The 15,781-nt window shown below is 37.4% G+C and overlaps 1 protein-coding gene across 5 annotated transcripts in view; it reads left to right on the forward strand.

The window, feature by feature from the left end:
- Positions 1-15,781, forward strand: part of LRBA (LPS responsive beige-like anchor protein) — a 789,117-nt gene that overhangs the window by 283,394 nt on the left and 489,942 nt on the right. For all 5 annotated transcript variants that reach the window (XM_030312933.2, XM_030312936.2, XM_030312937.2 and 2 more), the window contains exon 35: positions 721-785. In XM_030312933.2, coding sequence (XP_030168793.1) covers positions 721-785 — 65 coding nt within the window. The remainder of the gene's footprint in view (positions 1-720; positions 786-15,781) is intronic.

The following is a 15,781-nucleotide window of genomic DNA, read 5'->3' on the forward strand; positions in this document are numbered from 1 at the left end:
TGTAGGCCCAGCCTTATTGGATTAATATTTATTTTACATATGGTTGGAGATGAAGATTAAAAAATACTCATTTGTATATACTCTCCTGATTTATTTCCTTCCTAGGCTTTTCAAGGATAATTATTCATAAAGAATATAATAGATTTATACTATCTTTTGCTAACTCATAGCCTAGTGAACTGTAGTTTTCCAGCTCAGAAGTAATCTAGCCAAATTCACTGATCTTTTTGTCCCTTTCTCAGTCATTAATCATCAATTTTTGTGGTTGGGTGTGTGCTGTTTATTAGTATACCACACTATTTAATTTTGTCTCGCTCTCATTTGGGGTGATGCATCTCTTTTCTTAAAGACACAAAACCTCTCTCTTTGGTCTGTGCTACCTTCCTTTCCAATTCATAACTGTTTCAGTTGATTTAGTAGCATATAATGATATAAAACAAAAAGGTCAAGATAAATATAGTTGGGCTTTTTTGGTTTATATAGAATCAAATTGTTGCTAACGTGTTTAGCTTAATTGTGAATATCAACTATTCATGTGTTCACAGGGCTGCATTGAGTCGGCAGCACATTTAACCAAACTTTTCCTTTTAAGGGCTAAGGTATGAAATTGATATGGGTGATGTTTTTTATAATTGTTGTTTTAAAAAATTAATCTACTGAGTATTATTTGTTCAGCTCTTTTCTGCCTTTTTTCTTGTTTGTTTTGTTTTTATTTTTTAGGAGTGGCAGAATTCTATCCAGAAGAATGCAGGCCTTGCTTTTATTGAACTTGTCAATGAAGGAAGGTAATCTCTTTTATCTCCATTTATATTTTACCTTAAAATCTTACTCTGTTTTTGCCATTGAAACTTATATTTTTGGGGACTGTATTGTTTTTGTGGTCAGTAATAAAGTGGAGCTTAATTATTACAAATATGTCAACATTTAATTATTTTATGGTTTTCTTCATGGTTACATGCTTTATGATGAAAATCTGGTCTTTATTTTTTGAATGGTAAGGCTGAATTTGGCAAAAGTAAACTAGTGATTTTATTAGCAGAATTAAGGAAAACAGACACCTACTTTGACTTCCTATTAATGTAATTATATTTGTGGAGCCCAATAATCAGACTTAGATGTCTATGTTATCTTTCTTATGTCATGGCCCGGTCATAAAGGAGAGGGAGAACAAGTTTTGTTCTGTGTTGCAATGTGATGAAAAAGTAGAGAGAGGGAGAAAGTAATGTTTCCTTTTAAAGAGCAGAGATAGATGAGTTCAAGAAAAATAAATTTACTAGTAAGATAGAAAAGTGAAGTAAGTACAGAGATTAAAAGAAAGTTACAAGGGAGAAAATGGATTGAAGAGAGAGAATTAAAAGCTAAAAGTAAATTGAGGAAATGATGAGTGGACTACATTGTGTCTGTTTTTGTGGGAGTGGATTTTGGTTTAATAGGACTAAACACCCAGGGAATGGATTAAAAGGTGTGTTTAGCTGCCGTTTGAATTTGTATTCTGAGCAAAATTATTGTTTAGGAATGTTTCTTTACAGTGTTCTGTCTAGTGTTGAGAGACTGATGCTATCACTTGGGGAAGTATTTGAACTAGTAACCAGGAACCAGTGTCTGCATTGTTAACGTTACAGAAGAGGGAGAATAGGGTGTTGATAACTTCATTTGACATTAAATACTCCTAAAATTATTTTACTCGGCAAATAATTATAGATGCTCATATACTAGTATTGGCAACTAATAAATAAGCCTGCAATTACAATGCCTTTTGCTAAATTCTGTTGTAGAAGTATTTAAATACATGTTAAAAGAAAGATTTGACAGTTACTATGGAAGAATTAGGTAAAACTTCCCCAGGGATCATGATTCTTGAAAGGCATTTTCTTTTTTAATTTTATTCTTTATTTCTCTTCCACTTTTATTGAGAAATAATTGACATACATCACCATATAAGTTTAAGATATACAGGAGGATGATTTGATTTACATATTCTGTAAAATGATTATCACAATAGGTTCAGCTGACATTTGTTATCTCATATAGATACAGTGTAAATAAAAGAATGAAGAAAAGGAAAGGAACAAACAGTTCTTCTCATGATGAGAACTCTTAGAATTTACTCTCTTAACAACTTTCTTGTATATCATACAGCAGTGTTAGCTATCGTCATCATGTTTTTTCACCTTTTGACCCCCTTCCTTCAACTCCCTCTCTTTCTTCTGCCTCTGGTAACTATATTTCTGATATCTTTTTCTGTGAGTTTGGGTTTTGTGTTTCTTGGGTTCTACATATATAAGTGAGATTATGCAGTATTTGTCTGACTTATTTCACTTAGTGTAATGCCTTCAACTTTCATCTGTGTTGTTGCAAATGGTAGGATTTTATCTTTTTTTTTTTTTTTTTTTTTGAGAGAGAGTGCACAAGCAGGGGAGAGGGGCAGAGGGAGAGAGAGAGAATCTCAAGCAGGCTCCATGCTCAGTGTGGAGTCCAATGCAGGATTTGATCCCACAACCCAGGAATCATGACCTGAGCTGAAATCAAGAATTGGATGCTCAACCGACTGAGTGACCCAGACATCCCAGGATTTCCTCATTTTTAATGGGTGAATAGTATTCCATACTCTCTCTCTCTCTCTCTCTCTCTCTCTCTCTCTCTTTTGTCTCCCCTCTCTTCTCTTTCTCTTCTCTCCTCTCTTTTCTCTCTCTCTCTTTCCTCTCTCTCTCTTTCACTTCTTTGTCCATTCATCAGTGGAGACTTTAGTTTGTTTCTGTGTCTTGGGTATTGTAAATAATGCTGCTATGAATGTGGATGTGCAGATAATCTTTTTGAGTTAGTGTTTTCATTTCCTTTGGATGTATTCCTGGAAGTGGAATGTTAGATCATATGGTAGTCCTATTTTTAATTGTTTGATGAACCTTATACTGTTTTCCATAGTCTCTCTACCAGTTTGCAGTCCCCCATTGAATACACAAGTGTTACCTTTTTTCTACATCCGTAGCAAGATTTGTTATCTGTCGTCTTTTTGATGATGACCCCTCTAATGATAGTTCATTGTTGTTTTACTTCACATTTTCCTTCTGACTAGTGATGTTGACCATCTTTTCATGTGTCTTTGATCTTTTTTATATCTACTTTGGGAAAATGTCTGTGTATGTTCTTTACCCATTTTTAAATTGGATTGTGTGTGTGTGTATGTGTATGTGTGTTTTGAGTCGTATAGGTTCTTTATATATTTTGGATATTAAACCCTTACCAGATATGTTTGTTTGAAAATATTCTATTCTACAGGTTGTCATTTCATTGATAGTCTCTTTTGCTGAATGGAAGCTTTTTAGATTGATGTAGTCACACTTGTTTATTTTTTATTTTGTTGCTTGTGTTTGAGGTGTCCTATCCAAAAAAATATCCTTTCCAAAGACTGTGTCCAGGAGTTTTTTCCCTAAGTTTTCTTCTAGAGTTTTATGGTGTCAGGTCTTAAACATTTTAATCTTTAATCCATTTGAGTTAATTTTTGTGAGTGGCATAAGATAGGGTTTCAGTTTCATTCTTATGTGAATATCCAGTGATCCCAGCACCATTTACTGAAGAGACTTGTCTTTTCTCCACTGAGTATTCTTGGCACCCTTGTAAAATATTAGTTGACCGTAAAATGCTTTGGTTTATTTCTCAGTTTTTGATTCTGTTTTATTGGTTTACTTGCTTTCATGCTAGTACCATACTGTTTTGATTACTATAGTTTTATAGTAAACTATAAATCAGGAAGTGTGGTAAATGCTGCTTTGATGTTCTTTCTCAGAATTTCTTTGGCTATTGAGAATCATTTGTTATTCCATATAAAGTTTAAATGTGCTTTTTTACTTCTATAAAAGATGCCACTGAATTTTGATAGGGATAGCATTGATCTATAGCTGGATTTTGGTAGTAATGATGTTGTAACAGTATTAATTTTTTCAGCCCATGAATGCAAGATACCTTCCTGTCTAAATGTGTTTTCTTTGATTTCTGTTACCAGTGTTTTATGGTTTTCAGAGTGGAGATCCTTCATCTTGTTGATTAAATTATTTACTAGGCATTTTATTGTTTTTGATGCTATTGTAAGTTGGATCAATTTCTTTATTTCTTTCCCAGAAAATTCTTTGTTAGTGTATTGAGATGCTACTGGTTTTATATGTCACTTTTGTATGTTGCAGCTCTACTAAATACCTTAAATCTAATATTTTTTGAGTGTTTAGGATTTTCTATATATAAACCATGTTATCCGCAAATAGAGACAATTTTCCTTTTTCATTTTTAATTGATACTTTTATTTTTTTCTTGCCTGATTGCTGTAGCTAGAATTTTTAGGCATTTAAAACATTTTTTTTAAAGTTTATTTGTTTTTGAGAGAGAGAGAGAGAGAGAGAGAGAGAGCGAGCATTAGCAGGAGAGGGACAGAGAAAGGAGGAGACACAGAATCGGAAGCAGGCTTCAGGCTCTGGCCTGTCAGAATAGAAACTGACTCAAGGCTCAAGCCCACAAGCAGTGATATCATGACCTGAGCTGAAGTCGAACACTTAACTGACTAAGCCATCCAGGCACCCCTAGAATTTTCAGTTTTTTAAAAGCTTTTATTATTTTTAATGAATTTTTAATGTTTTATATATATATATATATATATATATATATATACACATACATATATATATATATATTTTTTTTTTTTAAAGTAAGCTCTGTGCCCAATGTGGAGCTTGAACTCATGACCCCAAGATCAAGAGGCAGCCAGGCACCCCTAGAGTTTTCCTTTCCTATGTTTAATAGGAGCAGCTTTGTCTTGTTCCAAGTCTTAAAGGAAAAGCTTTCATTCTTCACCGTTGTGTCTGATGTTAACTCTGGGTTTGTGATATATAAGGGCTTAGTTAAGTTGAGATATCTTCCTTCTGTGTCTAATTAGTTAAGAATTTTTAATCACAAATGGATGTTGAATTTTGTCAGATGCCTTTTGTACATCTATTGAGATTATGATATTATTTTTTCTTTTATTCTGTTAATGTGATATGTTACATTGATTGATTTTCATACGTTGACCCATCATTGCATCCTGGGATAATCCTACTTGATCATCGTGAGTGGTTCTTTTTTTTTTTTTTTTTTAATTTTTTTTAACCTTTATTTAATTTTGAGACAGAGAGAGACAGAGCATGAACAGGGGAGGGGCAGAGAGAGAGGGAGACACAGAATCGGAAGCAGGCTCCAGGCTCTGAGCCATCAGCCCACAGCCTGACGCAGGGCTCGAACTCACGGACCGCGAGATCATGACCTGGCTGAAGTCGGACGCTTAACTGACTGCGCCACCCAGGCGCCCCAAAATTCTGTTGTGTCTAATATAACCACCCTGCTTTTATTTATTTTTTGATTTCCATTTTATTAAAGGGATTGCTTTTATCCCTTTACACTCTCTGTATGTCTTTTTTTATGCCATGTCTTTTTTATTTTTAAACAAAAAATTTTTTTTTTCAACGTTTATTTATTTTTGGGACAGAGAGAGACAGAGCATGAACGGGGGAGGGGCAGAGAGAGAGGGAGACACAGAATCAGAAACAGGCTCCAGGCTCTGAGCCATCAGCCCAGAGCCTGACGCAGGGCTCGAACTCACGGACCGCAAGATTGTGACCTGGCTGAAGTCGGACGCTTAACCGACTGCGCCACCCAGGCGCCCCTATGCCATGTCTTTTTTAATTAAAAAAATTTTTTTAATCTTCATTTTTGAGAGATGGAGAGAGACAGAGCATAAGTGGGAGAGAGAGAGGAAACACAGAATCTGAATCTCTAGGCTCTGAGCTGTCAGCACAGAGCCCGATGTGGGGCTTGAACCCATGAACTGGGAGATCATGACCTGAGCTGATGTTGGACACTTAACTGACTGAGCCACCCAGGAGCCCCATTGTTATGTCTTTTGATTAAAATTAATTAGATTTAAATCTAACTAAATCTGTTTATGTTTAGAGTACTTACTACTAGGTAAGGTCTTACCATTTTACCAATGCCATTTTGTTATTTGTTTGGTTGTTGTTTGTTTTTATTTTTTGTTTTTGTTTGTTTGTTTTTGGTTGTTTGGTAGATCTCTTGCTTCTTGTTTCTTACCCTACTCTCTTTTTTCCTCTGTTGATGTCTTTGGTATCTGTATGCTTTGATTTTTTTTTATATGTTATTTTATGTAACTGCTGTAGGTTTTTTGCTTTGTGGTTACCATGAGGCTTATATAAAATATCATTTTTTTTCAATATATGAAATTTATTGTCAAATTGGTTTCCATACAACACCCAGTGCTCATCCCAAAAGTTGCCCTCCTCAATACCGATCACCCACCCTCCCCTCCCTCACACCCCCCATCAACCCTCAGTTTGTTCTCAGTTTTTAAGAGTCTTTTATGCTTTGTCTCTCTCCCACTCTAACCTCTTTTTTTTTTCCTTCCCCTCCCCCATGGGTTTCTGTTAAGATTCTCAGGATCCACATAAGAGTGAAACCATATGGTATCTGTCTTTCTCTGTATGGCTTACTTCACTTAGCATAACACTCTCCAGTTCCATCCACGTTGCTACAAAGGGCCATATTTCATTTTTTCTCATTGCCATGTAGTACTCCATTGTGTATATAAACCACAATTTCTTTATCCATTCATCAGTTGATGGACATTTAGGCTCTTTCCATAATTTGGCTATTGTTGAGAGTGCTGCTATAAACATTGGGGTACAAGTGCCCCTATGCATCAGTACTCCTGTATCCCTTGGGTAAATTCCTAGCAGTGCTATTGCTGGGTCATGGGGTAGGTCTATTTTTAGTTTTCTGAGGAACCTCCACACTGTTTTCCGGAGTGGCTGCACCAATTTGCATTCCCACCAACAGTGCAAGAGGGTTCCCGTTTCTCCACATCCTCTCCAGCATCTATAGTCTCCTGATTTGTTCATTTTGGCCACTCTGACTGGCGTGAGGTGATATCTGAGTGTGGTTTTGATTTGTATTTCCCTGATAAGGAGCGACGCTGAACATCTTTTCATGTGCCTGTTGGCCATCCGGATGTCTTCTTGAGAGAAGTGTCTATTCATGTTTTCTGCCCATTTCTTCACTGGGTTATTTGTTTTTCGGGTGGGGAGTTTGGTGAGCTCTTTATAGATTTTGGATACTAGCCCTTTGTCCGATATGTCAGTTGCAAATATCTTTTCCCATTCTGTTGGTTGCCTTTTAGTTTTGTTGGTTGTTTCCTTTGCTGTGCAGAAGCTTTTTATCCTCATAAGGTCCCAGTAGTTCATTTTTGTTTTTAATTCCCTTGCCTTTGGGGATGTGTCGAGTAAGAGATTGCTACGGCTGAGGTGAGAGAGGTCTTTTCCTGCTTTCTCCTCTAGGGTTTTGATGGTTTCTTGTCTCACATTCAGGTCCTTTATCCATTTTGAGTTTAAAGGCTAAAGTCTGGGATTGTGATGCCTCCTGCTTTGGTCTTCGTCTTCAAAATTACTTTGGCTTTTCAGGGCCTTTTGTGGTTCCATATGAATTTTAGGATTGCTTGTTTTGGTTTCGAGAAGAATGCTGGTGCAATTTTGATTGGGATTGCATTGAATGTGTAGATAGCTTTGGGTAGTATTCACATTTTGACAATATTTATTTTTCCAATCCATGAGCATGGAATATTTTTCCATTTCTGTATATCTTCTTCAATTTCATTCATAAGCTTTCTATACTTTTCAGCATACAGATCTTTTACATCTTTGGTTAGATTTATCCCTAGGTATTTTATGCTTCTTGGTGCAATTGTGAATGGGATCAGTTTCTTTATTTGTCTTTCTGTTGCTTCATTGTTAGTGTATAAGAATGCAACTGATTTCTGTACATTGATTTTGTATCCTGCAACTTTGCTGAATTCATGTATCAGTTCTAGCAGACTTTTGGTGGAGTCTATCGGATTTTCTATGTATAGTATCATGTCATCTGCAAAAAGTGAAAGCTTGACTTCATCTTTGCCAATTTTGATGTCTTTGATTTCCTTTTGTTGTCTGATTGCTGATGCTAGAACTTCTAACACTATGTTAAACAATAGCGGTGAGAGTGGACATCCCTGTCGTGTTCCTGATCTCGGAATAAGCTCTCAGTTTTTCCCCATTGAGGATGATGTTAGCTGTGGGCTTTTCATAAATGGCTTTTATGATGTTTAAGTATGTTCCTTCTATCCCGACTTTCTCAAGGGTTTTTATGAAGAAAGGGTGCTGAATTTTGTCAAAGGCCTTTTCTGCATCGATTGACAGGATCATATGGTTCTTTTCTTTTATTAATGTGATGTATCACGTTGATTGATTTGCGAATGTTGAACCAGCCCTGCATCCCAGGAATTAATCTCACTTGATCATGGTGAATAATTCTTTTTATATGCTGTTGAATTCGATTTGCTAGTATCTTATTGAGAATTTTTGCATCCATATTCATCAGGGATATTGGCCTGTAGTTCTCTTTTTTTACTGGGTCTCTGTCTGGTTTAGGAATCAAAATAATGCTGGCTTCATAGAATGAGTCTGGAAGTTTTCCTTCCCTTTCTATTTTTTGGAATAGCTTGAGAAGGATAGGTATTATCTCTGGTTTATTTATTTATTTATTTTTTTTTATGAAATTTATTGACAAATTGGTTTCCATACAACACCCAGTGCTCATCCCAAAAGGTGCCCTCCTCAATACCCATCACCCACCCTCCCCTCCCTCCCACCCCCCATCAACCCTCAGTTTGTTCTCAGTTTTTAACAGTCTCTTATGCTTTGGCTCTCTCCCACTCTAACCTCTTTTTTTTTTTTTTTCCTTCCCCTCCCCCATGGGTTCCTGTTAAGTTTCTCAGGATCCACCTAAGAGTGAAACCATATGGTATCTGTCTTTCTCTGTATGGCTTATTTCACTTAGCATTACACTCTCCAGTTCCATCCACGTTGCTACAAAGGGCCATATTTCATTTTTTCTCATTGCCACATAGTACTCCATTGTGTATATATACCACAATTTCTTTATCCATTCATCTGTTGATGGACATTTAGGCTCTTTCCATAATTTGGCTATTGTTGAGAGTGCTGCTATGAACATTGGGGTACAAGTGCCCCTATGCATCAGTACTCCTGTATCCCTTGGATAAATTCCTAGCAGTGCTATTGCTGGGTCATAGGGTAGGTCTATTTTTAGTTTTCTGAGGAACCTCCACACTGCTTTCCAGAGCGGCTGCACCAATTTGCATTCCCACCAACAGTGCAAGAGGGTTCCCGTTTCTCCACATCCTCTCCAGCATCTATAGTCTCCTGATTTGTTCATTTTGGCCACTCTGACTGGCGTGAGGTGATACCTGAGTGTGGTTTTGATTTGTATTTCCCTGATAAGGAGCGACGCTGAACATCTTTTCATGTGCCTGTTGGCCATCTGGATGTCTTCTTGAGAGAAGTGTCTATTCATGTTTTCTGCCCATTTCTTCACTGGGTTATTTGTTTTTCGGGTGTGGAGTTTGGTGAGCTCTTTATAGATTTTAGATACTAGCCCTTTGTCCGATATGTCATTTGCAAATATCTTTTCCCATTCTGTTGGTTGCCTTTTAGTTTTGTTGGTTGTTTCCTTTGCTGTGCAGAAGCTTTTTATCTTCATAAGGTCCCAGTAATTCACTTTTGCTTTTAATTCCCTTGCCTTTGGGGATGTGTCGAGGAAGAGATTGCTACGTCTGAGGTCAGAGAGATCTTTTCCTGCTTTCTCCTCTAAGGTTTTGATGGTTTCCTGTCTCACATTTAGGTCCTTTATCCATTTTGAGTTTATTTTTGTAAATGGTGTGAGAAAGTGGTCTAGTTTCAACCTTCTGCATGTTGCTGTCCAGTTCTCCCAACACCATTTGTTAAAGAGGCTGTCTTTTTTCCATTGGATGTTCTTTCCTGCTTTGTCAAAGATGAGTTGGCCATACGTTTGTGGGTCTAGTTCTGGGGTTTCTATTCTATTCCATTGGTCTGTGTGTCTGTTTTTGTGCCATTATCTCTGGTTTAAACATCTGGTAGAACTCCCCTGGGAAGCCATCTGGTCCTGGACTCTTATTTGTTGGGAGATTTTGATGACTGATTCCATTTCTTCACTGGTTATGGGTCTGTTCAAGCTTTCTATTTCCTCCTGATTGAGTTTTGGAAGCGTGTGGGTGTTTAGGAATTTGTCCATTTCTTCCAGGTTGTCCAGTTTGTTGGCATATAATTTTTTATAGTATTCCCTGATAATTGCTTGTATCTCTGAGGGATTGGTTGTAATAATTCCATTTTCATTCATGATTTTATCTATTTGGGTCATCTCCCTTTTCTTTTTGAGAAGCCTGGCTAGAGGTTTATCCATTTTGTTTATTTTTTCAAAAAACCAACTCTTGGTTTCGTTGATCTGCTCTACAGTTTTTTAGATTCTATATTGTTTATTTCTGCTCTGATCTTTATTATCTCTTCTTCTGCTGGGTTTAGGCTGTCCTTGCTGTGCTGCTTCTATTTCCTTTAGGTGTGCTGTTAGATTTTGTGTTTGGGATTTTTCTTGTTTCTTGAGATAGGCCTGGATTGCAATGTATTTTCCTCTCAGGACTGCTTTTGCTGCATCCCAAAGCGTTTGGATTGTTGTATTTTCATTTTTGTTTGTTTCCATATATTTTTAAATTTCTTCTCTAATTGCCTGGTTGACCCACTTATTCTTTAGTAGGGTGTTCTTTAACCTTCATGGTTTTGTAGGTTTTCCAGGCTTTTTCCTGTGGTTGCTTTCAAGCTTCATGGCTGTGTGGTCTGAAAGTATGCACGGTATGATCTCAATTCTTGTATACTTATGAAGGGCTGTTTTGTGACCCAGTATGTGATCTATCTTGGAGAATGTTCCATGTGCACTCGAGAAGAAAGTATATTCTGTTGCTTTGGGATGCAGAGTTCTAAATATATCTGTCAAGTCCATCTGATCCAGTGTATGATTCAGGGCCCTTGTTTCTTTATTGACTGTGTGTCTAGATGATCTATCCATTTCTGTAAGTGGAGTATTAAAGTCCCCTGCAATTACCACATTCTTATCAATAAGGTTGCTTATGTTTATGAGTAATTGTTTTATATATTTGGGGGCTCCCATATTCGGCACAGAGACATTTATAATTGTTAGTTCTTCTTGATGGATAGACCCTATGATTATTATATAATGCCCTTCTTCATCTCTTGTTACAGCCTTTAATTTAACGTCTAGTTTGTCTGATATAAGTATGGCTACTCCAGCTTTCTTTTGGCTTCCAGTAGCATGATAAATAGTTCTCCATCCCCTCACTCTCAATCTGAAGGTGTCCTCAGGTCTAAAATGAGTCTCTTGTAGACAGCAAATAGATGGATCTTGTTTTTTTATCCATTCTGATATCCTGTGTCTTTTGGTTGGCACATTTATTCCATTTACATTCAGTGTTATTATAGAAAGATATGGGTTTACCGTCATTGTGATGTCTGTACGTTTTATGCTTGTAGCGATGTCTCTGGTACTTTGTCTCACAGGAGCCCCCTTAAAATCTCTTGTGGGGCTGGTTTAGTGTGACAAATTCCTTCAGTTTTTGTTTGTTTGGGAAGACCTTTATCTCTCCTTCTATTCTAAATGACAGACTTGCTGGATAAAGGAATCTTGGCTGCATATTTTTTTCTGTTCATCACATTGAAGATCTCCTGCCATTCCTTTCTGGCCTGCCAAGTTTCAGAAGAGAGATTGGTCATGAGTCTTATAGGTCTCCCTTTATATGTTAGGGCACATTTATCCCTAGCTGCTTTCAGAATTTTCTCTTTATCCTTGTATTTTGCCAGTTTCACTATGATATGTTGTGCAGAAGATCGATTCATGTTACGTCTGAAGGGAGTTCTCTGTGCCTCTTGGATTTCAGTGCCTTTTTCCTTCCCCAGTTCAGGGAAGTTCTCAGTATTTCTTCAAGTATACCTTCAGCACCTTTCCCTCTCTCTTCCTCCTCTGGAATATGAATTATGCATATATTATTTCTCTTTAGTGCATCACTTAGTTCTCTAATTTTCCCCTCATACTCCTGGATTTTTTTATGTCTCTTTTTCTCAGCTTCCTCTTTTTCCATAATCTTATCTTCTAGTTCACCTATTCTCTCCTCTGCCTCTTCAATCCGAGCCGTGGTCGTTTGCATTTTATTTTGCATCTCGTTCAAAGCGTTTTTCAGCTCCTCCTGACTATTCCTTAGTCCCTTGATCTCTGTAGCAATAGATTCTCTGCTGTCCTCTATACTGTTTTCAAGCCCAGCGATTAATTTTATGACTATTATTCTAAATTCACTTTCTGCTATATTATTTAAATCCTTTTTGATCAGTTCATTAGCTGTTGTTATTTTCTGGAGATTCTTTTGAGGGGAATTCTTCCGTTTGGTCATTTTGGATAGTCCCTGGAGTGGTGCGGACCTGCAGGGCACTTCCCCTGTGCTGTCTTGAATAACTTTCTTTGGTGGGTGGGGCCACAGTCAGACTTGATGTCTGCCCCCAGCCCACCGCTGGGGCCACAGTCAGACTGGTGTGTACCTTCTCTTCCCGTCTCTTAGGGGCAGGATTCACTGTGGGGTGGCATGGCCCGTCTGAGCTACTTGCACACTGCGAGGCTTGTGGTGCTGTGGATCTGATGTATTAGCTGGGGTGGATAGGCAAGGTGCATGGGGCGGGAGGGGCAGGCTTAGCTGGATTCTCCTTCCGTGATCTGCTTCAGGAGGGGCCCTGTGGCAGCGGGAGGGAGTCAGACCCGCCGCCCGGAGTGGTGGATCCACAGAAGCACAGCTTTGGGTGTTTGCTTGGTGCAAGCAAGTTCCCAGGCAGGAACTGGTTCCTTTTAGGATTTTGGCTGGGGGATGGGCGAGGGAGATGGCGCTGGCGAGCGCCTTTGTTCCCCGCCAAGCTGAGCTCTGTCATCCGGGGGCTCAGCAACTCTCCCTCCCTTTGTCCTCCAGCCTTCCCACTTTCTGAGCAGAGCTGTTAACTTATGACCTCCCAGATGCTAAGTCCCGCTTGCTGTCAGAACACACTCCACCGGCCCCTCCACTTTTGCAAGCCAGACTCGGGGCTCTGCTTGGCTGGCGGGCCGCTCCTCTGCCCTGGCTCCCTCCTGCCAGTCCGTGGAGCCGGCACCACCTCGCCGCCCTTCCTACCCTCTTCTGAGGGCCTCTCATCTGCGCTTGGTTCCAGAGACTCCGTTCTGCTAGTCTTCTGGCGGTTTTCTGGGTTATTTAGGCAGGTGTAGGTGGAATCTAAGTGATCAGAAGGACGCGGTGAGCCCAGCGTCCTCCTACGCCGCCATCTTCCCTGAAATCTATTTTATTTATTTCTGTTGGTGTTTTTATTATTTCTCCCAAAGAACCACAGTTTTTTAAATTGATATTTTTCCTCTTTTCTCTATTTCTATTTCATTTATTTCTGTTGGTGTTTTGTTATTTCCATCCTTTGTTGCTTAGGTTTTTTACTCTTTTTTTCCTAGTTTTTTAAGGTGAAAGCTTATTGATTTGATATATTCCTCCTTTTCCATTATGGGTGTTTGCAGCTGTACATTTCTAACACAGCATATTTTTAGCTTTATTCCGTCCATTTTCAGATGCTTTTGTAAATTTTCTTTGAGCTCAAAATACTTTTTGTGTTTCTAATTTGACTCATTGGTTATTTTGTGTTAATATCCAAGTATTTGGGGTTTCCTAATTCTCTTTCCATTTTGATTTCTAATTTAGTTCCATTGTGATTTGAGTATTCCTTTTACTGATTTAAGTTCTTTTAAATTTATTGAGACTCTTTTTATTGCCTAGCTCATGGTCTTTCTGGAGAATGTCCCACAGATACTGGAAAAGAATATATATTCTTTTTAAAAAAAATTTTTTTTAACGTTTATTTATTTTTGAGACACAGAGAGAGACAGAGCATGAACGGGGGAGGGGCAGAGAGAGAGGGAGACACAGAATCAGAAGCAGGCTCCAGCTTCTGAGCCATCAGCCCCGAGCCCGACGCGGGGCTCGAACTCACGGACTGTGAGATTGTGACGTGAGCTGAAGTCGGACGCTCAACCGACTGAGCCACCCAGGCGCCCCATATATATTCTATTATTGCATGGAATGTTCTGTAAATACCACTTAGGTTAAGTTGGTTGATTGTATCTTTCAAACCTCGGGTCTTCAAAAAAACCTGTCTTACTCACTTTCTAGTTCTAGTAATTATTAAGATTTTAAAGTACTGAAATCTCCAACTACAGTTTCTTCTAGTTCTGTCAGTTTTTACTTCATGTACTTCAGGTCTCTGTTGTTATGTTCCTATGTATTTGTAATATTTTCCTCTTAATTGACTTTTTTCATTATGATACATCATTCTTTATTTTTAGTGATATTTCCTGACTTCAGGTCTCTTTTTGAATATTATTAGTACATCTACTCTATTTTTTTTATGATTACTCTTTGCATCATACCTTTTTATGCTTTTACTTTCAGTGTGTGTGGATTGTCTGTTTTGTAGGCAACACAGTGTTATGTCATGCTCTTTTATTTACTCCCTACTTGTGTTTAGTGATTTCATATTTGATTTAATTATTAATGTGTTTGGATTTGCACTAATCATTTGCTATACGTTATGTGTATATATATATGTATGTATATATAATGTCTTGTTTTGTGTGTAATTCTTATTTTTTGTTGTATTTAAAATTTTTTCTTATTGGTAGGTCTAAGGATTATTTGATGTGTTTAGCACAACCTTTTTCCAGTTCATAGTAACTTAGTTTCAGTAAAGTATGGAAAATTTGCCCTAATAGAATTCTCTTTCTAGCCCCATTATTTATGGTTGTATTGTCATATATATTATTATATATCTTACAAACCCTTACATATGCTGGTATTTCACATACCATACAGATCACCTCTCTAAAGTGTATAATTTGGATCTTATTTAGTATATTCGGATTTATGCAACCATCACCATAATCTAACTTTAGACCATTTTCATCACCCCCAAAAGAAAATTTGTTCACATTACCAGTCACCCTCTATTTTCCATTCCCCTAGTCCTAGGCAATCACTTTTGTTTTATAGGTTTTCTTGTTTTGAACATTGCATAAAAATGCAAGCATACAATGTATATAGTCTTTTGTGGCCAGTGTCTTTCACTTTACATATTTGCAAGATTCTTCTGTTACAGCATGAGTCAGAACTGTATTCCTTTTTTATTGCTGAATAATATTTTATGGATATATCACACTTCATTGATCTATTGAATTGACATTTTGGATGTTCCCACTTTTTTTGCAGTTGTGAATAATAATGCCATAAGTATTTATAAGTGTTTATGTGGACTTAAATATTTACTTCTTTTGTGTATATACCTAATAGTAGAATTTTTGGGTCATATGCTAAGTCTATACTTAATTTTTTGCAAAACTACTAAACTTTTTCCCAAAGTGTTTTCATTTTTGAAAGATAGTTTTGCTGCATATGAACTTCTTGTTTGATTTTTCAAAGTACTTTGAATATGTTACATGGCTTCCAGGTTTTCTGATTTGAAGTCAGCCTTTAATTCTATTGTTGTTCTCTTCTATGTGATGAATCCTTTTTTTCCTAGCCTTTTCCCACCTTATTTACCTTTGTTTTACAACACTTTGAATAAGACATGTCTAGTCAAGTATCTCTTTGTGTTTGTAGAAAGATAATTCTCTATTGATCTCTTACATTTTTGCATGTCTTGGGAGTAGAAGAACCAGATGCTTTTGTTCTGTTCTGTTATTTTAAAAATGTTTATGTAGA

This window comes from Lynx canadensis, chromosome B1 (assembly GCF_007474595.2).
Source record: "Lynx canadensis isolate LIC74 chromosome B1, mLynCan4.pri.v2, whole genome shotgun sequence".
Lineage (NCBI taxonomy): Eukaryota > Metazoa > Chordata > Mammalia > Carnivora > Felidae > Lynx > Lynx canadensis.